Source organism: Fundulus heteroclitus, unplaced genomic scaffold (assembly GCF_011125445.2).
Source record: "Fundulus heteroclitus isolate FHET01 unplaced genomic scaffold, MU-UCD_Fhet_4.1 scaffold_453, whole genome shotgun sequence".
NCBI classification, from domain to species: Eukaryota; Metazoa; Chordata; class Actinopteri; order Cyprinodontiformes; family Fundulidae; genus Fundulus; species Fundulus heteroclitus.
In genome coordinates, this window is record NW_023396872.1 from 70,934 (window position 1) to 96,650 (window position 25,717).

The following is a 25,717-nucleotide window of genomic DNA, read 5'->3' on the forward strand; positions in this document are numbered from 1 at the left end:
TAAACAGCATTGTATAGTGGTGTTCTCTGGATGCTCATTTATTTCTGTTAATAAACTGTTGAACTTGAAAAGAAATCGTCACTCGTTCATTCTATATATGTGCAATTTGCTGTTAACAGAACGCCAGTGCTCGAATCATCCTTTCAACTATTTTCCTAATATTAGCTGTTTGGGCTGATGTTCACTGGACAATACCTAACAGACTGAGAGCTATTTATTAAACATTAAATAACTTAAACACTGTGTTATAATAGCACAACAACTCTTACACATCCCTGGCTGTTCACCTGAACAATGAACTGAACTGGGGATACAACACTGGTGCTCTTTACAGGAGGGGCCAGAGCTGACTCTTAGGAGTACAGGAGGGGCTCCTTAAGACTCCTTTTTTTATTTGTATTGTTAACATTTTCTATGGTATAGTTTCTTGGAGCAGCAGCCTGTCTATTGGGGGCTGGATAAACTCAATAAGAAGGCCAGTTCTGTCCTAGGATGCTCCCTTGACCCGGTGCAGATAGCTGGAGACAAAAGTTCTCTTGTAAATAAAGTCTCACCGTTGGACAGTGTCTCCCACCCCATGCACAAAGCTGTTGCATCATTATGGTGCATTAGGGAGCGTTATTGCAGAACCTTCCCCCCAGCAGCTCCTAACAAAGTTCAATAATTGTTCACATACCTGCTGTTAATTCCATTTCTTTCCTCCATTTTTTAGCCTGTTGATGCTTTTCATGCACACTTTTAACACACCCTACTCAGTTACACGTTTCATTTAACCTGAATATGCCATTTTTAACAACTACAGTATTTTTTCTTCTTTTGTGGACTTTTCTCCTTACTTGCTGTTGATACACCCAAATTTCCCCACCGTGGGACAACAAACGGATTCTTCTATTCTGTTCTACTACTATTATTTATAAGAGTCATGGCTTAAAGCTCACGGAAATCAATCAAAATCCATTGATACATTGAATATTACACGAGACCAAAATGATGTTATTGATTACATTATCTCGGGGAAGACTATTGACTTGAAGGTTCTCCAGTAGACAGTCTTTTACCAGGAGGGTAAGCAGTGAAATCAAGCAAGCTGTTCACAGAATGCTTTATCCCAAAATGTTCAACGGAGTTTGAGGGGAAAGAAAAAAGTGGAGCAAAAAAATGGGCAGATGCAACGGAAATAACCACAGGCTTCAGGGAATTGTGAAGCAAAAGCCAATCAAGAATTTTGTAGAGATTCACACAGACTGTGACTTGAGTCCTCTTTTCAAGAGCGAGTGCACTCGGACATGTCAAGGACGGAGGGTACCATTGTTGTATTCCTTGTGTCGGTTCAAGAGGTGGCTAATGGATTCCTGAACAACAAACCTCCGCGGCATCTTACCTTACCTTCTGATTAATCAGCTACAAAAACAGAATCTGGACAGAGAGTGGAGAGGCACAGAATACAAGCTGCTTCGGTTTCAGCGTGACGTTTCCACAGTAAGAGAGGATTTGGTGAGCCATGTCATCTGCTGATGTTACTCCACTGTTTTTAATTAAATCAATTAAGTCAGAGCAGCCATGTAGCAGGAACTTGTAGAGCATTTAATGCTTCCCTCTGCTGACAAGCTTTATGGAGATGCTGACTTAATTTTCCATAAGGACTTCATACTGTCCAAAGAACCAATACCTGCTTTATTGACCAAGGTACCACTGTTCTGGATTGATCAGCAAGCTGCCCTGACCTAAACCTATCTATGGAGTTTTGTCAGGACGTAGATGACAGACGGCAGATCAAAGAATGCAGATTTTGCTGGAGACTGTTATTAAAGCAACTTCTATTACACCTTAGCAGGACAAGAGACTGATTCCCTCCATGCATAGTTTCACTAAGTCAATGCCAAAGGAGGTCAGGCCAAATACTGAGTGAAAGCACTTTACAGGAAATGGACATCCCTTCCTGAAAGCTTACATTTCTGTATTATACTCATGTTCTTTGGTCTTGTGCAACATTTTAATTGTCTGAGAAACTGAATTCTTCTTGAACCGTAAGCCATATTCATTAAAATGTTAAAATATAAACTTTAATATATATATATATATATATATATATATATATATATATATATATATATATGTGTGTGTGTGTGTGTGTGTGTGTGTGTGTGTGTGTGTGTGTGTGTGTGTCCGAATGAATCTATAAAATTAAAGTTTCACTTAGCATTTTGCAACATATTCTGATTTACTGACAAAATCTAACAGACTATAACAAATTCAGTCTGAATATTAAATGAGAATATACATTTTACCATCAGTAACTTATTCAGTGTATATCCCATAAATTATTTTGTTGATGAGTTTACGTTTAAATTATTTTATAAAGATGAAATACTTCATCCACTGTTACAAGTTGTACTTTATGCCCGGCTTCACTGCCTGGCTGGCTGGAAGCAGCAAAGTTAAACAAGAAGATCAGTGACAGACAGTAACAGACTGGAAGCAAATAAAAAGACACCCAAGAGTCCAGGTTCCAGCGCCCTGCTGACTAATTTTGTTATTGAAGGCAGAACTTCCTCATTTACACCAAAGTCTAAAGAGTGCCCATTTCTGAAGGCCCCCTCTTTTTCTCTCACTCTAAACTATCGCACCAACACAGAAAGTGAAAGAGGGCCGCGAAACACAGAAGTCACGCACTCAGCCCTTTCAAATTATAAAATTACCGATGTGCTTCCTGTTGGGGCTGTGTGGGTAATCTGCAAGCTGCAGTAACTAGTCCAAACTCTGCTCATGGCTTGGCTTTTTTTTTTTGCACTGGCATCGGTGTGTCGCACATTCCTCTTTTTTTTTTTTTTTTTTTTTTTTTTTTTTTTTTGCCGGGACTGTAATTGTTAGGACTCTGAACTCACACTGTTATAGAATATATAAAAAATAAAAAATATAAAAATATATTAGCAATGTGATTTAAGTAGGTACAAAAAACTTGCCACACGTGTTTTAAAATTGCATCGGGTCTTCTTAAATGAATTTACTCTGAAGTGTTAAAAGTTACTCAGGTGCAAAATGTATCACTTTGGCACCCAGAGCTCTGTGTGAATTGTGAACTCATTTACACGTAACAGAAATGCACTTCATTAATGCAAGATGTGCCGCTTTTTGAACAGGGTGTTGAAGGCAGTGCAGCAGGCAGCGGAGATCTTTTAACTCACGATGCAGCTTTATACCAGAACAACTCGAACTGAGCGCAGCTCTCCTTGGTTTCACCAGACTGTGCTTTGTTTGGGAGGAAATTAAATCATAAATGGCAACTTGGGTTATTTTGTTCTTGTAAAAAAAAACAGGGTGGCAACATTTCCCTTCGAAGAATTTTGTGAAGGTGTGTCTTTGTACTCTGTCTCTGTGAGGAGCCCTTACTGACAGCTCACTTTAAGCTGAAGGTTCAGCCATCAAAAGTTATCAGTAATGCTGAGTTATTTCTGCACTCCATTTTTTTTGTTACTGCGTGAGATCCTGCTTCAGACAGGGAGTAAATCCAGTTGTGGGTTTGCAGCTTAATGCTTTCTTTCACCTCCAGCTTTTCTCGAAGACTATCATGGAGATAAGAGATGTAGCGAAAAAAAGCAGCACACATGCGTTTAAACACAATCCGGATTTTAACAGAGGAAAACCAGCCAGAAAGTGTTTTGAATTTTGCTTTCTGACAATTAAACCAATTTATTTAGAATCTGGCTAAATTAAAATACTAATTATGTGAGGAAAGAGAACGTGAGAGAATTTGACAGATACAAAGGCCAGGTTGTAAATGCTAGGCGGACATATTCAACATGCTAATTGATAACGTCTGATTAATATATTGTTCTCTTATAGATTGTTTATCCTTCATTTGTCCATGTAAAAGTCTTTCAACAGAGATCTGATTACAAAGATAACAAAATATGAAACACAACACAGGCAACAACAAAAGGTGTACAGCTAATATTAAGCATAAGCATAACATTTAAGACGTTGACAAGTAAAATCTGATTAAGGCAGAACTAGTTCGTCTTCGGACTGTGAATTGTGTTCACAATGTTTAGGTGGAAAGCTACAAACTTGTGTTGATTCAGTTTAAACCTATGTGAACTGAACTCAGAACTAATAGTTATAAGGGAGGCACTTGCACAGCACTGACTTTTATTTGCAGATAATTGCCTTCGCATTCTTGTCCACTATCAGTTTAATTTAGATTCTTCAGACTTTGAGGCAAGTTTCCAGTTTACCTTACTTTCCTTCAGAGAAGCAGGACATTGCATATATACGTTTTCCTTTTGGTCTAGAGGGCAAATTTTACAAATAATCTGTATTCAGCAATTATGGCATCCAAATGTTAATCACAGCTCTTAAAAATTTTAATTTCTAAATTTTTCTGTCGTTCTTAATCCAAAAGTTTAATTGCATGAACAGGAAACCATCTATAGTACTTTGCAATGTTTTGTTCTACAACAACAAAATATTTCTTGATTCCTTTTTTTCAATTTTTATATCCACTTAGGGTAGTACTATCTAGGGAAAGGAGAAAGAGAGCGATAGTACCTATCTCCACCTACACACACACACATATATATATATATATATATATATATATATATATATATATATATATATATATATATATATATATATATATATATATAAATACACATACATACTGAAGCATACATAGTCATATTGAAGAAATTAGAATATGCATTTTAAAGCGGCTTGTTTGTCAGATTAAAAATACCTTTTAAAAGACAAAACAACTTTTAAGCCAATATTAAATATACTTTCCATTAAAGGTAGAGTGGACAATTTGTCCAGAAATTTAGGTAAAATACACCCAAGACCCTTTTTAAATGATAGCGCATGTGCAGGACCATCTTATCTGCTCTTCTGGTCCTCAGGGAGATTGTGTAAAACAATCTCCCAAATACACTCTGGTCTTATTTCTTTCTTCTGAGGCCTTCCTCTTCTTCTCATAAACTAGTCAGACAGTTTGCTTCTTGGGACTCTCAGCCAATTTCAAAGTATACGACGAGAGCAGCGGAGCTACAATGAACGGCTGAAACCGAAGCTCACTGAATTCAAAAACACTGGAAATGCACATGAGCAGCAAGAGGAATCTAGCAAGGAACGAGCACACGCGTTGCCGTTACGTGAGGGTGTCACAATGGTTGGCACGTGGGACAACCAGCAGATAAAATGATCCCCCCAGAGCTCGAAGCAACAATAGGATCGTCCACTATACCTTTAAGTCCCTATTGGTGCATGAAAAATGTTGCTTTAGTTATTGGTCTGATGCAATATTCTAACCTTAAATGTTTTGTTTTTATTAGCTGGAAGTGGAAAAAAGTCCTAATTAACAGAAATAAAGGCATTAGTAGGTGTTAATCTATATAATGCATTTTCCTTGGTGAACTGAGTTACTGATAAATATTCATATATTCTTACTGCTTGGATAACCTTCACAGTAAATCCCTTTCAGATAGGGCTGGATAATAATTCAATATCAATATATATCGATCGATAGACATATATCGATGATAGGATTAAAGGGTAAATAAAAAGTTCAATAAAATAACAGTTTTCCTTCCTTATTTATTCTAGCCTATCTTGTAGGTTAATACTACAGTCATTACATCCTCCCAACCAATCACAAACGCAGACCCAGAAATGCTCCGTCACCAAGCTCCGCCCCCTTCAACGAGTACAGAGAGCATGTGGTATTTTTAATTTTTTTTTTAAATTTGCAGATTTGGTAAAAAGTTGGTGGAATAAAGGGTTGAGTTTGAATACAGCGATTGTGAGTTCTATTTCTAAAAATAGGTCATTAAGCAACAGTATAAAATGATCAGGGCTGCACTTAAAGAAATAGATAAAATTATATATATATATATATATATATATATATATATATATATATATATATATATATATATATATATAGGGCATACTTTCAGACCAGATATCATTACTTGAGCAGTATTAGCGGCATCCACTTTTATTGTTAATGCTCAGTCAGCTAATCATCTGCAGGCGCACACTGCCATGAAACAATTAAATACATAGTGGTAAATGTATATGTTTACTTTCAAGAAAAATGCAAATGCATTTATTCATGGCATTTATTTAAATGAGTATTAAATATATTAGTTATTCAATTTAAACTTTAAAATAAAATTTTACACTTAGTCTTAATTATTTATTTTCTAAATCAAACTGTGGCATTTTGCAACCGCCACTCGCTCCAGATCTTTCTAAAGATAGAAAGTTACACCATAACATTCTGATAAATGAAAAGGCATCTGTGTCCAATTGGACACAGATACAAGGACTGTGTTCATACCTTTCCAAAGTCCCGTACGTCGAACAGTTCAAAGGCTTCAAACAGGTCATTCTTCTTTAGAAAAAACTTCTCTTGACAGACAACCAGGAAGGTCCGGATATTTTTCAGGCACAGAAACTAAAAAGAAATAAAAACATTCACTATAACTCTGAATTTAAAAACTCAGTTTACTGACTTTTTGTTAGATTCTGGTGTTTAGTGTTTTTTCTCTTTTTCTTGAACTTCACATCACTTTCTTTTGCACTGCAACCAGACAACTATATATATATATATATATATATATATATATATATATATATATATATATATATATATATATATATATATATATATATATATATATAAATAAAACTATCAACGTTTCTGGGAACAACGGATTTTAGTTTCTAACAACACTCTGACAGAAAATCTCATTATTATATTGATGTGCAGAAATGATTTAATTATCAGTCTTCCATTCTAGCCCATTACTTTACAGACTAACAATTCACGAGTAATTACATAAAGTGAAACCATATCGAAATACTTATTTTCAGCCACACCATATAATAATCTTTAACTTCTACCGTCTACTCCGCTTATCGTTACTGGGTAAAAAGGGGCCCGGTTCCTGTCTCGAATGTTCACTAGGTTAGAGGCACCCAGGACAGATGGCCAGTCAATCACAGAGCAATAAGAGACACACAGAACAAACAGCTATGCACACACACACACACACACACACACCTAAGGGCATCTTTAAAAACCTGTTAACCTAACATTTGTCTTTTTGGACCATGGATGAACCCAGATGACCCAGAGAAACCCCATATATTTGTGGCACAAACAAGCAAACTGTGCCGAAAGAACTCAGGCTTGGATTAAAACTCAGGACCTTCTTGCCGCAAGGCAACAGTGCTAACAACTGCAGCACCATGCAGCCCACATAAATGAATCAATATTATCTAAATAAAAACAGGGACTGATAAAAACGCGTTTAGCAAAATTCTTTTTGTAATAAGCCAAATATAAACAGGAGGATTTCTTAAAAATGCACACTGTTAGATCAAAACAACTCATAAAAACATTACATTTTTGATCTTATGCTGTTTCTTATTTTTAAGATGTAAAAAATAAGACACAATAAAAAAAGAAATAGGAACATATACTTAAAAGGAAGCAAAATTTAACATAAATAACTTATGTATGCATAACAAAACCTATTTAAAAAAGGTGAAAGATTTTGAGTTTTGAGTTTTGTTTTTTACTTCAAAAATAAAAACAAATATCCAGATTAACAACTAATTTATATGAACATTTCTTTTAATTTTTTTGTGCTAAAGTTTGAGGATACTTATTGTTTTAGTTGTACATGATAAGCTCTCTTTTTTCATGCTTAATGTAAGATTTTACATTAAGCATGAAGAAATTAGTGACCTCATTAACAAGATCATTGTTGACTGATTCTCTTTTTCATGTCACCTGATATATTTCCATGAGGACACAGACCTGGATGGCAAACAGTCCAGTTAAACGCAGTCTGGATTTTTGATGTTGCTGTTAAGACATCCAAGATAATGTCTGGCTTTTCACTCCAAAACAACCAATGATCTCCAGATCACTGGCCTTTGAGATGATCGTTTCTTTAAAAAAGTACTCCTACTAATAAATAGTACGTTCACCCATATAAAAGTACTATTTATTAGCAATGCTATTGACCTATCCTCTTATTGAATCATCAAAAGGTGACTTTTGTACATGCTCCTAATAACAGCTTACAAATATCTTTTTCTTCCTTTGAACAACGAGCCTGGCATACTTTTTTTTTTTGCTTAGAATTAACCCATTTGATCATGGTGTAATGCTGTATAGCCTGAAGCCACAAAGGTAAAGCACATTTAGTGGCACAGTGACTTCCAGACCATTCCTAGATAGTATCCCAACATAATATATCACATATGTTGATTTTTTTTTTTCAATTCAGCATTGATCAACATCTTTTTTAGGGTTTGATAAATTATTATTTGCAAGATTTTATGACATAGTTGTCAGCCATGAATCATCCTTGCTTTAAAAATAAGCAATTTGGCAAATGCTCCATTTACACCCAATCCAATCAGAAATTAATGCCTTGATTCCATAATAATTTTAACTTCTTTCTCCTATTTCTCTAGTGTTTTGTATCACATTATTCACTGGAGACACTTAATGTCTCCAGTGTTCCTTGTAGCTGTTCCTTTTAGCTAGAGATGCAAATGTTTAATTGAAATGATGAACTTTGTTGTGTAAAATCGGATCTTGTGGACAGAACGGGTAAAATAAATTCAAACAGAATGCAATAAAATAAAGCAGTATCTTAAAAAAGTCCCAAAAGAACTTTAGACGCCAAAATGCAGCAAAAAGAGAAAACATACAGAGCAGTTTAAGTGACACAGTGGTCAGAAATTTGCTTTATGTAACTTCCTGAGCCGAATGTTCCCTCACCATGCTTGCCTTCCTGACTGTTTGTCTCTGTGTTTTTTGTCATTCTGCCTCTGCACGGCTAAATGCAGAACTCTAATTTGAGAAAAGGGGAAACATTAAGTTCTAGCCGCTACTTGTGCACACATCACTTCACACAGCAGTATAAACCAACAAGAACGTTGCGCATTTATCCATGCAGCAGTTACTCAGAATATAATGGTGCAAGAGCAGAAGGAATATCCCCAACTTGTGTAATGTCCATCAGGAGAGCCAGTGTGCCGAATACACACGAGAGTGGACCCTCAGCCGTCTGTTAATTAGCGGATATTTCTCAACCAACTCTGACCTCACAGGATTTCCCAGAGTTTCACGTGCACACTGCAAATGTCAAGCAAAGTCCCAATCGCACCCCCCCCCCACTCTCCCCACCCCCCCTCCCCTCCCCCCGGCACCCACCACCACACACTCATTTAGATTCACACAAGTGATTGGAAATGTTGCCTTTAAACCGCATCAGAAATAAGACTTACATTAAAGGGTTATGCCACAAAACTAGACAGTCTCTGTGTGTCAACGTCTATCAAGCCATCCTGTCTTAATGTCTTTCACATTGACCCCTTTGCTAATTATGGTTGTCACCTCACTTGTACCCTGAAGCAGCAGTACGTTTTCACCATTCTGAACCTCTCATAGCCATCCCAAAAAACAAAAACAATAAACGTGGGACCAGATCTCTGCTTAAATGTGAAGACATGTCAGTTTTGGTCTGATTTGGACTTTTTTTAACTTTTGCATCAGCTCTTTGAGTGATTTAGAAGGCTATATACTAGCTTCAGGAACTAGCACTCCGTTTGCCTAGCTTAAAGCTATCCTGTAAAACAGAATTCAATCACCAAAAGTGAAAAAATGTGTACACTTCATACTATTTAATTAGAATCGAACTATGTAGAAGAAGTTGTACTCTAATAAATGTTTTTATTAGTCAAAAAGAGATGTCAAACAGAAGAACATTTCGTTCAAAGCTAACCATGATAGCTAGCCTTATTAGCTTTAGAAGTGCGAGGACAGCTTATGTCATACTTTACCAACAGTGGAACAGTGTTTGACTACATTTATGACACAGTGTTCTTTGTTTTAAAACAAAACATTAACTAACTAAACTTAACTTAACTTAACTAACATTAATTGCTTTCAAAAATATTTGAACCAAAAACAGGAAAATCCTTGATTCCTCATTTTCTGCTTATATTCAGAATTCAGAGAGTTGAAGTTGAGTAATAAATTGGCATGTCTATGTGCAGCGTTTCTGCAAGATCTAAAAAGGTCAGAAATCCAAACATCTCAATTCAGGGCCTTGAACTATTTCAAATATAACCTGATTTTTCAAGAGGGCTGACATTGCTTTTAGTTATGTCTTAACTGAATGTGTACTAATACAGTACTTCTAGATGACGATGATAACTATTATTAATAAACTTTTTATCTAGTACATTTTTAGAGACTTCTTACTATGCTTACACTGTCCTCAGGGCTGAGGGAAGCCCACTCCCCATTGACAAGACATCCAACAAAGCAAAGCATATCTGGAGAGAAAGCTAAAAGATGGCTATTTTTTGAGACTATGACTCCCCCAAAGCTGTGCCGCCCTGGGCAGAGAGCTATATCACCCTCGTCAGAGTCTGCTGGCTGTGAAAACACTACAAGGTCCAGTGATTCCCACTTCCCTGCATAACCTAAGAGGAATTTCCCTTTTGGCATGTGTTTGGAGTTATTGATAACTAACGTCACACTTTTTATATGTTATAAGGTTAGCGTATCTTTGAAAGATTTTCAATAACTCACATAGGACATTATAAAATGTTTTATAATGTCTTAAATCCAACTCACCAAAACTTGCAGAAGCCCCCGAGCTGGTATGCCAGAGAATATGCTTACATTAAGTCATTTTTATACCTTGTTTTAGATCCATTTTCATTAAATGTATTTATTGTATTTAAACTTCCCACAACAAAATTTCACATAATACCAAGCATCGACTTTTGTCTTTTGTCATCGCAAATTCCCAAAATTCTTGTCATTGTGTTACTGAGTTTAATACAAATTTCTTAAGACAAGCTCAAGATATACTCATATTTCTTTTCTGCCACAATTGTTTTTTGTGTTTTGTTTAGTGTTCACATGTCTGATCTTCACCATTATTTATTGGAGTTGCTCTTAAAATCTCCAAAGAGCTCGCAGTGCTGGGAATGTTCAGCTGATTGATCAAAAATTGGAACAGCACAAAAATCCCCCTATCTTCTTTTTTTTTTAGGTGCGTCAAATTTGCCACTAGGCATGCAATATGAAAATGTGTTACATGATTATGCAGACCAAGAAACGGAGAAAAGGCTACACTTAGAGGAACGGACTTGAATTATACACTTTTGTTTTTTTTTGACTTAATAGATAACTTGCATGATATAATTTGTTATTTTTCAATGAACACTGTTTACCTGAAACTTAACCTCATCGGCATCATCTCTGCAACTACTCTGCATGCTTCCAGAGCAGGGAAGATAAGATATTACATTATTTTCTTATCGTACTGCCCTTGGGCTTCAGTGAGGCGTGCTGGCTGAGTGGTAGCTATGGAAATCATCTATGGAAATGTAGCAGGAAAAGACTTGTGTGATTCACCTGGGACATCTGTGGCCGCAGGTTGATTTCTTTCAGGTTGACGGCCTGAGGCAGCAGGTTGTTGAGCAGCTGGCAGAGCAACACACCATCTCTGAGAGCCTGGGCCAGGTCACACACCTGAGGGCATTGACCACATACACGTTTGAACCGAGAAGTAAAGAGATGGGGGAATGTACATTTGCGAGCAGGTGTTTAGGTGTGGGCGAGATGCAGCTGATATACCTGGGCGCCATCCCATGTGACCCGGTGGTTCTCAGGAAGAACTCGACACTCTATTAACCAGATCGCACACTGCCGCCACAGCTCCATCTTTGCTGGTCTTGTAAATTACAGTATGGACAGATTAATTCACAGTGTATGCTGCTTGAAAAAAAATAAAATAAAAAAGCTTGGCTCTTTTTTTGTTGAGCTCTGATACAGTGAGATTCAGTCTTAGTCAAGTTAGCAATAATTTGGTTGGCCAACAGAAGGCAGCGAACTGTTACACATGCAGCCATTTCCAAGAAGCAGCAAAAACCTGAAAACTGTTTAAAAATGTGTTCACTTTTAATTCAATTATTTTTGCATGAAAATTAAAACGATCTAGTCTTACCTTCACTAATTTCTCCTTAAAGACTTTTTTCTTTTTTCTCGATGTTCACTCCTTAACTTAACTTTCATTATCTCATTTTCAGACTTCGGCGCTCTTGTTCTGCCTTTCTTCCGTAGTGGGTGTTCTGCAGAGCTGCACTCTGTTAAAGGCTTTTAACTTCATCCCGCAACTTCCTTTTTCCTCTGACGCACCCTCTCTCTCTCTCTCAAACACAGACACATACACACATAGAGTTGCTGCTGCTGTTGCTGCTGCAAACTGATAAAAAAAAAAAAAAGAGCGTGAGCCTGCATGAGAATATGTGTGCAAACTTAATGCAAGGAGTTCATCAGATGCAAAATTACTAAGCATGCATCTGTTTGCGTGAAATGCAGAGCAGAGGGTTGCTTGGATCAATTTACAGAGAAGCACCTTCACAAATCTTTAGCTGAAATGCTGTATGCGGCGTTGTATTACACGTTAAAGAAGTGCACACAACAACAGAGAAATTGTTTTAATTTTAGTCGAGGTAAAAAAGAAATCCTAAAATTGCACATTGTATACTGAAACAGGTCACAAGCAACGAAAACACCAACCAGTAGTGATTTTATGTGAGTCACAGCGGAGGAGAAGACCATATTCAGATGTGACATCTCATACAATGCCCCTAAGAGCTTCAAAGAGAGAAACTGTGATTTTAAAAGTGCCGTGACAGAGAGCTAGGACAAGTCCTTAAAACAGACAGAGACATTTTGCTTTTCGGATATATCTGTAGAGGCAAAAATAGATTTATAGCGCCTTATAAACTGCGTTGTAATACATTTAATCTTTTCTAAACAGTCTCTCTAAAGACTTTAATGTGTTATTGCCCATTATAAGAAATTATTCCAGATTACTTGTGCTTCATTATGCATCCAAAGCTTTACATAGTTCTGATTTACTCATCTTAATCAGCTACAGCATGTTGTTAAAGCTATGTTCCTGTATACTGTTTATAGCCGATAGTATAAACACAGTTAAAGTGTAACTTGTCCGTAAAAGTTAATTGACGCGTTAAATTTAGTTTTTCTTCTTACTCAAAAGTGCATTTGTTGAACTCAGCTTCAACTTTGGGTATAAATCTGTAATGCACATAGTATGCATGTTGTTAATTATTTAAAAATGTCATATTTAAATAAAACTGAGGAAAAATACATGAATTCATCCATAATTGTTTAAATATTACAATTGTTGACTAAATAAACCTCAAATGTATTGATTACGATGTAAAATCATTGCGTGTTAAAAGTACATACAGTTGAGGTCCAGCCATAATGGCGTTCAGAAAGTAGAAGGGTTTAGTGACCTACAAATTAATGTGTTTTAGTATGAAATTTGCATTTCAACCCCAAAACAAAAGCAAAAGACCTTGTGAAGAGGCTGGCTGAAGCTCGTAAGAGAGTATCAGTGTCTATAGCAAAACAAATCTTGTACCGCTATAAGCAGAAAGGTCCCTCAGGGCGGAAGAAGTCATTACCCATAAAGAAACACAAAAAACAAACAGATTAAAGTGTGCAAATGCAATAAAGATAATACACCCTGTGGTTTCTGGCCAAAAAGGAGATGCATGGTAACCCAAGGAAGAAACGTCCTGTGGAAATTAATCTCACACACACACACACACACACACACACACACACACACACACACACGCATGCACCCGCACGCACACTTTTCCCATCAAATTGAAAATCAGGACTTTGTGATGGCCACTCCAAAACATTGACGTTCTTGTTCCTAAGCCATTTGGTATCCGATTTATTCTGAAATGCATTTATGGGCAAGAAAATTAGCCTCTGAACCTGACTCCCACTATCTGGAGAAGTGGGACAAAATTCCAGCAAACTAATGTGAGGAGCTTGTGGAAGGATACCAAAGATATTTTAGCCCAGCTATACAATTTAAAATAGAATAGAATGGAGATTAGATTCCTTTATTTAACCAGGTAAAAAACTCATTGAGATTAAAAATCTCTTTTCCAAGAGCGACCTGGCCAAGACGACAAATACACATTTGAATAAATCACACACCATCATCAGTTTACAAAGTGCAGTCACAACATCCAATCATGCTTTGTAAATAGTTCATGTGTGGAGATTCACACAAAGGTAAAAAACAAAACAAAAAAAGAATCAGAGGCCGTTAAAAGTTAATCAGAATCAGCTTTATTTGCCAGGTATGCGTACACATACAAGGAATTTGACTCTAGGTTGTACAATGCTGATGATGTGCTTACTTATATAATATAATATAATATAATATTATAATAAACAATAATACAGTAACACAATAATGCAGTATGAAAAGTCAAACAGTCTGCAGTATAGAAAACATGTAGAAAACAAGCGGACAAATTGGGACGATAATGCAATGGTGCAATGAGCAGGAAGCATGCAGAAGTAAATATTATTTCCATTGCTGTAATTATTATCTTCATGTCATAATATGTACAGGTGGAAGTGATGCACATACACATACAAACAGACGTGTCCACAGTGTGATGAGTGCAGAGAATGCTGGAATGACTTAATATTATATATGTTGTTATATACATAAGGTAGGTGGATTTGGTATACAGTACATACAATATGACAAATTGAACAGTGAAAATTAACACTGTTTTTGCCAGAATCAACTGTTCATTAGAGTAATAGCATATGGGATGAAACGGCCAAAATGGAAATCTGTTGAATTTAAACATATGAATTGGAAGGATTTCTCTTTCCCTTTCTTTTTAATCTGGCATAACAATTGTAAACCATTTTGAAAGTCCTTACCAAAAAATATAACAACTTTTAGTCCGATTTGATGTCAGCAAAAATGTATCTTGTGTCATCTGCACATAATGACTTGAGTATGTATTGAGCTCTTTCATGGTTAGTACAGCGCACCATGACATCATTTAAACTGTCGTTGGGGCGCGTTGCGCAAACCCTAAAATCAGATTAGCTAATCTTCACATTAAATCCCCTTCAGCACACTTATCAGTAAAGTGTAAATCCCACTCACTGTCTTTGATGGTTTAAGGCTGATGGCCAAAAAAAAAATCATGTCACTGCAACCCATTATGAACTAATTTGAAAATGGAAAAGAATTATATGAGCTTTTAGTAAATGAAATTGCATATGTAAAATTCTCCCTCTATTCATACCTTAAACCTTTTGTAGGACCTGAGTCAAACATCCTTGTCCCCAACGACTTTCTCAAGAACATTCGACTGTCCACTGTGGCTCTGAGCTCTTGCAGGAGGAGTGGATTGAAAAGTGCCTTGAGATGATGTGCGTTGTGAATTGGTGCTATATAGATGCAATAAAATTGAATTGAATCATCCAACCACCGTGTGGTCAAAGCTCATTTTCGCACCTTGATTCTTTCAGCCCTGATCCGTATCTCATGGTCATAGTTGAGGGTAGGAATGTAGACAGACTGGTCAGCTAGGTGCTTTGCTTGTTGGCTCATCTTCCTTTTCACCTGGACAGACCTGAGTAGCTTACCTGACTCCGCCAGATAGATTTGCTCCGCATATCCATCTGGAAACCTTCCGTTGAAGTAATTTTGGGAAGGGGCGAAAATACTGGTTAGCTGATTGGCCTATGTTGGTGATAGACGGGCCAAATAAACCAATCGGATTTGTCGTCGCCCGTAACAGAGCGACGACGAAAACACAACCACAAGCCAAGCTGCTCTTGCTGCTGCAGGTAAAGGCTCGTTAGCTCAGCAAAGAAATACTCTGTAATTCCGATAAAACTTGCTCGATAGCCACGCTAACGCTAGTTTTATCGGCTGAAGCCGCCATGTTCTTTAGACTGAACTGTCGCTTCCCGTTGCGTCACACCTCAACCTGCCTCAAAGCCATCGCTGATTGGACGTTCGTTTGGTGAACGGCTCCAAATTTTCTTTAACGGAGGGTAGCCAGACTGATCTGCGAGTGAAACCTTGAAAGCTCGCGAGATCAGGATGGTCTCACGAGGCTACTGAGTAGCTCCTTGATTGCCGAAAACGTGACCACAATCCTTCTATTCTTCGTCTGCGTTAGTGTACCATCACTGATGAAGAAGACTCCAAAATACTTCAACTCCTTTGCTTCAGGCGGAGATTCCCCAACATGGAGGTAGCTGTCCACCTTCCTCCAGTTGAGAAGCATGGATTCAGACTCACAGGAGTTGAAGCTCAATCCTGTCGCTTTAACCTCAGCAGCAAGCCGCCTCAATACACACTGAAGGTCATGGTCTCAACACGTCTGAAACCACCTTCATCTGCAAAATGCAAAAATTACATCCTGAGCTTTCCAAACCGTACAATCTCCTTTTCTGTGCCTTAAGCTCCTTTCCATAAGCACTACAAAAACCATTGGGACAAGGGGCAGCCATGGCAGAGCCCAAGCCCCCCTGGGAACAAGCTTGAACTGGTGCATAAGATGTAGACACAGCTCTAAATGTGGTTATATAAGAATCCAACAGCTCTTAAAAGAATCCTCAGCTCCCCCACACTCTGTAGCACCCACCAGAAAGTGCCTGGAGGGACACAGTCACAACACTTCTATAATTGCATTGTACGTTTAGATTGGATGAGCAAACACCCATGAGCCCCTCGGCACTTTCTGGAGGATGAAGATGAAGCCTGGACGTAAGCCGCACTGCTCTTCCTGAATCCAAGGTTTGATATTAGCCCAAGACCTGCTTTCGAGCACCCAATGGTAAACTTTTCCAGGGAGGCCAATAGACATTTTCCCCAGACAGCCATGGGCCAGTGAAGAGCTGCATCGACCAGCCCCACAATATCTATAGGCTTCAGCATCTTGGGTGTGTTTTGTTCACTCCTAGTCCCCTGACAACCTTGATTACACCTCCCCAATGGAGGACAAGACCATTGACCGAGAGGAGCTGACACACACTAGTAGCACAGGGTGGTGTTCTAGGAAGCTAAGACATTGTTGCTTCACTACAGGGCAGGCTGGAATTGTAGCATTTCCTGCATTGCACAGTAGGAATGTCTGTGGTTTAATGTAGCTATGCCTTTATGTGAAATGTTCATGTTCAGGCAACTCCAGGGCAGCAGAGCATGAAAACCTGAACATTTAGTGGTTCACAAGACATTTGGCACAATCATTAGCAAAGTGAATATAAGCGGACTGTGGTGTCGAGCTGCAAAGTTGTTCAAACAGGTTGTGCAAATCTTTGTTGATCAGAAGCCTCTTTAAGGAAGATGTTCATTTTCAAAAGCAACGGGCTCTGCTAAATTCTGTGCTCAGTTGCACATCTAACAACTGATACACATACAAACCAATAGCAATATATCTTATCCTTCATACCCTGCAGCAGCAGGTAAACTAAGACGGTGGCGCCACCAAGTGGGAGGTCACTCTTAGTGCTACTGTGAATTGATATACGGATCACATTTCTGGGTAAAATAAATAAATAAATAAATGACAATTATAGTACATCAACATCATGTTATCTCAAGAGGTTAATAAAATATTTAGATGATTTTTATATATAGCAACTTGGAAAAACACAAACTTAGATTAGGCTTTTACATTGGATGTAGATTTCACGATCCACCTCAGCAACAGACCTAAAATAAACTCCTGCAACTCTGTTGGTTTTTGAGTGCCACTCCGAGGTTAACTAGGGATTACTTCATAGAAACTTTCAACATGTGCATTAAACTAAAGGAGGTGGTTTCATACTGTGTTTCAAACATTTAATGAGGTAAAAATAACAAAAAGGTGCAAATAACTGCAGTTGTTACTATCTTATTTGGAAGGCAGCCCCTGGATTTTAAGGCGGGGATTGGTAAGAAAGTTGTGACTTTCCAAATAGAAAATTTGACCTCAGAACCTTTCTCCTTCACCTTGGTTGAAAATTTTAATTTCTTACGATGAATTGTAAGCAATAAAGAACATTTGTCTTTTGTTTTAATTAAATAACATACATTTACAGTACAATTCATTTTGCAATAATGTAAAATGTGTGTCAAAACAGTGGAACTTGGGAAAATTGATTAACTTAAAAAAGGTCTAAAAAAGAATCACTGCTCTGACAGAAGATATGACCCTAAATGTGGGTTGATTTATCCTTTGGAAAAACATACAAATTAGCCCAGTTTTTCCAGAAAAAGAATAATAAAAAAGACACTCACTGAACTGACAGATGAGGTCAAGCAAATGCAGATTATGTAAACTTTAGAGTCGGAGGCTTGTTGGTTTGAGCTGTTATCGCAAAGCAAAAAGGCACTGGGTTAAATTTCCAGCCAGAATCTCACTGCTTGGTCTCCTCTCTGAACATGCATGGATTCTATCCTGTTGATCCCAGCTTCCTCCCATTGTCTGAAAACCTGCATGATAGATTAACTAAACTGTCTGCAGTTTGTGTCTCTGTGCCGGTTTAGTGATGGAGGTGTGTCCTATGGAGGGCATATGCTGCCTCCTGCCCGCTGACTGCTGGAGAAATGCTCTGTGCCATGGTTAACTTAAACACTAGATGTCTCTCTTACACAACCCGGTTTTCCCTGCTGATATGCTGCATGTGTCTGTCAGTTTCCGCTGTCTCGGGAACAACGGCTTGGAGGACACACCAGCGTGCATGCATACCTATCTCTGACATGACATGCTGACTGCTGCCTAACGTTTAAAACCCTTTTCGTTTTTTTTTTTTTTTCTCCCCCACCTCTGACATGCCTGTACCGGCTCTCTCCACCTCCCGGGAGCTTATTCCAAACCTTGCATGGTGATTTGCTGATCTCTTTGGGGTGCTGGGTGCCCGCTGTACAATCTGATTGGCCTTTGAGTGACCCTGCAGGTTTTGAGGGGGAGCGGGCCTCCACTGTAACCACAAGGAGAAAGTAGCACCGTCTTTATGACAGGGATGAGTTGGAAAGGACCGGCTGCAGAGAAAGGCGAGAAGAAAACAAGGGAAGAAGTAAATGAATTAGTGGAAGCACATCTAGAGGTTGGTCAAAAATACCTGTAAGAGGGCCACAGTGGATCCTGCAAGTAGGTAGGTGCTACATTCTCTTTCTCAAGTGACCTCTTCCTTACGCATCTGGTTGAATGTTTTCTATAGGCAAGATGATGTCAATCTAATCTTTCATTTGTCTCTCTGAGAAACTCTTTTGCTCGGAAACATGTTCAAGCATGTGTGTGTTAGTGTTTCTGTTGGTATGCAATCAGTTTTCTTTCTCCTCTGTTTGTTCAGACATGAATAATCGCTCTATCGCCTGGTGGCTGAGACAGATTGAACTGCCACAGTACACCAAGACCCTAGAGAGTGAATACTATGGTCTGGAGGTATGTAAAGGCTCAAAAGGCATCCGTTTGTGTTTCTCTGAGATGTACATTTTTCTTTCTTCTGTGTCGAAATCCCCCCCCCCCCCCTTCAATCCGGTGTAATCCCCTGCTGGCTCTCGCTGTTGTTTCTCTGCAGGGTCTGATGCATGTAATGGATGGAGAGCTAAAGGATGCTGGGATAGAGGATGCAGCGCATAGAGAAACAATCCTCTCTCAGCTTTCAAGAGATCGACAGAAGCTGGACCCACTTTCTGGTCAGACACAACGGACACACAGTCTAATTTGCAAAACAAACAGTGTTTTAAAACGTTTTTGTTAAGCTAAATCAATGAGAATCACTTGTACTTGTACCGCGATTTAAGTAGTCCGAAGCGCTTTACACTACAGTCAGTCATTCACGCACACATTCACACCCTGACGGTTGTGAGTTACGTTAGTAGCCACAGCCGCCCTGGGGCATACTGACAGAGGCGAGGCTGCCACAACTGAGACGGGGGGGTCGGCAACCTGTCACTTGCAGGAGGACGAACTTCCTAACTTCTGCGTCACTTTCGCCTAGTATCCCAAGCTGAATTACTCACACTGCTGCTAGCAAATTTTGTCATATTGGCAAAGGATTACAGTGGCAGCAAATCCCCCATTGTGCCTGGATCAGAAGAGCTTTCTCAGGAAAACCAGTTGCTGAACACACTCATTAAAACAATTATCTGCCAGACGGACAGCCGCTGGGTGATAGTCAACAGACAGATCATAAACAATCCCACAATTTCCGAGGAAATTGTCAACGGGAGTTTTAAAGTGCTGCTTTTCTGACTTCCTTTTGCCGTTTATTGTGCTGCAGTGCAAATGATAACTTTTGTGTAAACAGATACAACAATTCTGTTTTCCTGTAATTTCTATTTATGTCCTTCCCTGTTCTATTTCCTTATTTGTAAAAAACAAACATATATATTTTTTTAAATACTCTGTTATTATAGTTTTCAGGCCAGCAGCTTACATACACGCATATAATGTGGTCACTGAAATATTACAGCTCACACATCAATCCACTGCTGTTCAGATACTGTATGAGAAATCTCCATCTACTGTTAACAAAATATCCCTTTTATGTCTAACAGAGGAATTATATCCCCTTGAACTTAGCACATTTTGTCAAATTACAACCATCAACTTACATTATTTATTGGGGGATCCATGGGAGAGACAGAGGCAAAGTAGCACTTATTTGATAAGTTGGTAGTAGACGTAGATATTTTACGAACAAAAGCATACAAATTGTTATTCTGAGACCCCTGAATGAAATATAGTGCAAGCAAGTGCTTTTATAAATCACCACAATAATAAATTGTCAATCTGTGTGTAGTTTAATCTGTTTTCAACCAGCTGCTCTGCAAACGGTCCTTGTTTCTTTTGTTTTATTTAGTTTTGAACATCTTGCAGAGCATTGTTCAGTCAATCCATCTAGAAATAAAGAGAATAGCAAATGCTACTAAGAGATGGCTATTGACCTAAAAAGATAGAACAAGCCAAACTCCAGACCTGAATCCAATTGAGAAGCAGGTAGGGACATATCCCTAAAGGCCTGTCGGTGCATCAGACAAATCAGAGGCACCACACAGACTTGCTCATCAGGAAGTTTATAGGCAGACTAGCCAGATGGAGGAGCAGCAGACTTTGTACTGAAGATTTGTCAAAGTTTTAATGACCGTCTGCAGTATCAGCAGTCTGCTTTTTAACTTGGGCTGAAATTGCATCCCTTTCAAAATAGGTAACTTTTTCAACTTTTCCTCATTTTGAAAAAGGAAATAGCAGGTGGTGGAGCTGTAAACTGGTTTAGCACTGCTTGAAGAAGAAGTACACACTGACTCATTTGTGATATCGTGACTCATGTCACGAGAAACTAATAAACTTCTAATGTGACTTATTGCTTTTGATGGGCTGTTGGGACATGCCAAGGCACTTTTAACGGGGGGAGATTTGGGTTTTCGTTATTTTATTATCTTTTATCCTTATTTACTACAGCGCTCATCATTACCCCATTTCCTTTTGTACTAGTTGGACAGCAACCAAACGGGTCTAAAAACACCAAGGTCCTTTACAGCTTCAAGATAATGTGCATCGACATGTTAGTACTAAATTAAAATAAACTTTTAGTCCAATACATTTTAAAAAACTTAAGCAAATTACCAGTAGATATAGTACCCTAAAAATCTATCTTAAATCTTTCTTATCATGCTTTTGTAAGATGTTGTTCCCTCCAGTGCCTAATTTATGGCTTTCAGACAGGAAAAGGAGTGAAGAGAGAGAAGGGGAAGAGTTGCTGTGATTGGTCTGGGCCATTAGTCAAACCTGGGACAGTTGTATCGAGGACTGATAACCCTAGAATAGCGTGCACCTACTCTGCCTACTGAGCCAAACTGCACCCCCATTTAATATTTTTAAAAGGGGCCTTATAATGTATTTTGAACATAAAAAACACAAAAAAACATATATTCATGGCTCCTCTTGACCACCTGTGTTAGCATACACTCTAACCATGTGCGCATTCATTGTCTTCCCCTCTGGTTCGATTATTTCCTCTAAGCGGCTCACCAAAATAAAATCCCCTCTAAAGATGATTCAACTTCAGAGTTCGGCTTAACCATTAATTCTGAATATGGTAGAGAAATGATTACAAGGTTCAGCACTGAGGTCATTAAGACAAAAAAGATGCGGGCGACATCCCGAAGAAAAGGAGCTCCGAATCATGGTCGCCTCGTCTTTTTCTAAACTTTGACACACCCCTAAAAGGAGATTTCCTCCTCAAGTAATATCTGGAGAAAGAACGCGTCATCATAGAGACGTTATATGTTTTACGACGCGAATCCTTGTGTGTCTTAAGTGTCTAACTAAATGCACGCATATAATCCACACAGTACAAATGTCCCAATATTCAATCCCACTTTATCAGTTGAACCAATTCTTACTTTTAACAGCCAAAATAATGCAAGCATTTAATGAACAACTTATTAACAGCAGGTTGTTCTAAACAAACCATCAGTTCAAGGGCAGTCTTAAACAAAAAATACCTTTTTAGTTTTGCAATATGGCAAAAAGAAAAAAAAGATACACACATGTATCATTAAACATTCATTTTCAAGCACGCCAATTGACTTAACATTAAAAGGTGACAATTCCTTGCATTATTTGCAGTTGTAGTCACCTTGTGAATAGTCCACTTCTGTCAACATCCTTATTTAAATCTCTCTCTTTCAGACTGCTTGTGTTCTTGGCGAACTTAAATGCTTGAACTATGCTTACATGTAAAATTTTGTCCAATGCTTTCAACTTGAAAACATCGGTGGTTGCTGAAATAATGTATGCTGAACATGACAAGCTTGCTTGTCAAGTCACCTCATCTGGTGTTCATTAGCCGTTCATTTTGAAAGGAAGTCAAATGCCTCAAGGTAAACACATCAAACAGTTTACATCCTACTTCCACGTTGAGTTTGTAATTGAAAAGCAAGTAAAACAACCAGTCTGACTTAGCTCAAAAGCACTGTACTTAACATGCCTTTTTCTTTCCCTTTTTTTTACAGCTTCATTTTTATCAGACAATTATGAGAGTGGTTTGCAGCTTCTCTTCTGCAAGAAACATTTGCGACAGATCTGCAAATTTTCTTAACGGCTTTTCTCCCTGTCAGATTATCAGGTTGTGAAGCGCAGAGTCAGTCGAAAATATTCCCTGGGATCCTCATCGGACCTGGTGAGGCTGTAATATCTTGTAACATCACACGCCTTCACAAAACCCTAAAAGAAATCTTCACGGTTAAATTGAATTAATGAAGAAATAAGATTCTAGTCCGTAATATAAATAATAAATTGACATATCAATGGTTTGTCTCAGTTTAAAGGTTTCTAATAGGGCCAATGAAAATAAGTTCACCACAGAATGTCGGCAACAACCCAAGTAATCCACAGGTACAAAGAAATCAAAGCAAATTAGTCCACAAAAAATTGGGGGAAACAGCTGGAACGACATAGGGGGTATTGGACTTGTGAAGAAAGGGATGTGAACAGACATAGAAATAAAAAAAAAACATCTGAAACATTTAGTATTTGGAAGGCATTACAGCTGCTTTGTGCGAATCAATATCAGCTGGCCTACGAAAAGATTTCTCATTACCAAAGAATTGCTCAGTTTTACTGTTGGAGTTGCAAAACTCCAATAGTAAAAAAATAAAAGAATGATGGTAACGGCTCTATGTCCATGCTTCTGAATTTTCTACTGCACCCCTGTAAGCAAAAAGGAAGTTCAAGCATGTTTAAAAATGTATGTGAAAGATTTGGACAAGCCACTGGGAGAACACAGGAAGCCAAAGTTCTTTCGATGTCATTGCACACACTGTGTTTACAGGAAGAAGGACTTTGTACATCACCTCAAAACCCCATTTTAAAGGGGCAGTTTGTAGGTAGGAACACCATGGTGCAAGCCTTCTTACAGCATATGGTACAGGCAGACTTCATATAACTGCAGAAACGATATATTAAGAAATGTCCAAAATCTAAAGATGAAACAAATTTGGATTAACATCCAAAACAATTGTCACAAAAAAGGAAACACTTGAAAAAAAAAAGAGTAAAACTGGTAGAATTATCCGGTTTATCACCTGAGTTGCAATCTGTGTGGAAAGATTTGTAAAAAATCACACCTGCACAATGCAGGTTCCTTGGGTTCAATCATCATTCCCTGTACCATCCCACTTCATTACATATAACTTAATTTATTGAATAATGTGCTTTGATTTTGATCAGCATGTGCACTTGGGTTATTGCTGAAATCTGGTGGACATTTTACACCGTTAGCCCCATTGGAAATATTCAAACTAAGAAAAAAACTGACACGTTATTTTAGTACATTACAAAAACGATGAAAGGTTCAATAATTAAAATAACATACAACTATCTTCATCTTGCAACCCTTTCCTGTTGGGGAAGCCAAAGGATCTTTTTCGTCAGAGCGTTCTTCCTCGTCTCCATCGTGCCGACAAGAAACACCGTCTGTCCTCTTCCTGCTCTTTGCTCCACCCTCTGGACGAGGACAACGCTCTCAGTCACGAGGGCAAGCACAGGTGAGCTCAGGTCCATCGTGTTTTTGTCTGTTAAGAGTGTGAAAATCATAATGGCTTTAGGAAGTACTCTGACTTTCTCTTATGAGCCTACTCACGTCTGGCTAATAATTAACATGTCTGTCATAAAGGCCGCGAGACTTTGTGAGCAGAAGACTTGCCATGCACAGAAAATGTGAAAAGCCTTCGTATGATGAGCTGTTCACTTTGTGAAATATTAACTCCCACTTTAATCATCCAAGATAAAAGCATTTTTTTATGAGTAATGCAATAAACGGACCATCTCAAGACTATATTAAAGTATTTAGATTGTTCCAGGGGTGCTTTTGCTTGTTGCTCTGAGTTCAGGGTCTCCTAAAGAGACTAAAATAATGAAATTAATCACTGACATTTAAAGCAGAGTTTAAACAAATACATAAGTGCAGTTTTGGGTAAAATTGATATAAAATAAAATAATATAAAGACCCCTGACTCAACAAACTGTTGCTTAAAAATCTCAAGTGCATCTTTAAACTGATTAAATAAGTGTGCGGAGTGATCTAAATCAAAACATTTAAAACCTTTGTCTGAGTTTCTATTAAAAATATGCTGAAGTCATAATGAATAAACCTTTTCCTTAGACTTTGGCCGCCATTTAATTTATTTTCCGTCCAGTTCTTAATGCGTTATGCATGCTGTGCCCAGCGTGCTTAAAGAAAAATAGGTAAGTTTTTCAAGTTGAGGAAAACAAAAGTGTCAATCTTTGAACTATCTGCAGGACAAAAACAATAGACAAAAGTCATTTTTAAAAGAAATAGCAAATTATTCAGCAAACATCCACCAATCCACACGGACCTAGCGTTTTGGGAGACCACAACCAGTATTTTTTAAAAGCGCGTCCCAGGGATAAGTTTCAGAATGTCGGTTTTCGTGATTCTGTAGACGCTTGTGTCTGATCGCCCGCCATGTTGCTGTGTTTTACCTCCCATTACTTTGAGGATTACGAGAAGGCCGCAACCTGTGATCTTTAATTTCATCTCAATCCTAGCCTTTCATGGAGTCATCACCAAAGTATGTTGTTTTAAATAAAGCTTTAGTCACTCAGAAGTACTTTGTATTGAATTACAGAAAAGGAGACAAATGAATCCAAAAGAAGCAAGCAAGATTACCAGCAGAGCATTTCAGCTTAATCTCTTCACTTTGGAGGTCAAACAATCCACTTTCTCCATTGTATTCTCACAGACTGATTTACAAATTTCATCATATCCTTCTGT

General features: G+C 38.1%; 1 protein-coding gene and 2 long non-coding RNA genes across 3 annotated transcripts in view; 2 read left to right on the forward strand and 1 right to left on the reverse strand.

Moving 5' to 3' along the window:
• The window catches only part of LOC118556322 (proto-oncogene vav-like), a 44,620-nt gene extending 25,743 nt beyond the window's left edge, over positions 1-18,877 (reverse strand). Inside the window, exons 1-5 of the mRNA XM_036131720.1 lie at positions 18,789-18,877; positions 12,051-12,254; positions 11,681-11,777; positions 11,459-11,575; positions 6,341-6,457 (exon numbers count right to left, since the gene is read on the reverse strand). Coding sequence (XP_035987613.1) covers positions 6,341-6,457; positions 11,459-11,575; positions 11,681-11,767 — 321 coding nt within the window. The 5' untranslated portion in view covers positions 11,768-11,777; positions 12,051-12,254; positions 18,789-18,877. The remainder of the gene's footprint in view (positions 1-6,340; positions 6,458-11,458; positions 11,576-11,680; positions 11,778-12,050; positions 12,255-18,788) is intronic.
• Positions 18,878-18,910: 33 nt separating this feature from the next.
• Positions 18,911-19,508, forward strand: LOC118560581. The gene is made up of 3 exons (XR_004929456.1): positions 18,911-19,066; positions 19,265-19,356; positions 19,493-19,508. It is a non-coding gene; the product is annotated as an uncharacterized LOC118560581 (long non-coding RNA).
• Positions 19,509-19,517: 9 nt separating this feature from the next.
• Positions 19,518-24,421, forward strand: LOC118560580. Its single transcript, XR_004929455.1, has 3 exons — positions 19,518-19,610; positions 23,040-23,101; positions 24,334-24,421. It is a non-coding gene; the product is annotated as an uncharacterized LOC118560580 (long non-coding RNA).
• Positions 24,422-25,717: the final 1,296 nt, after the last annotated feature.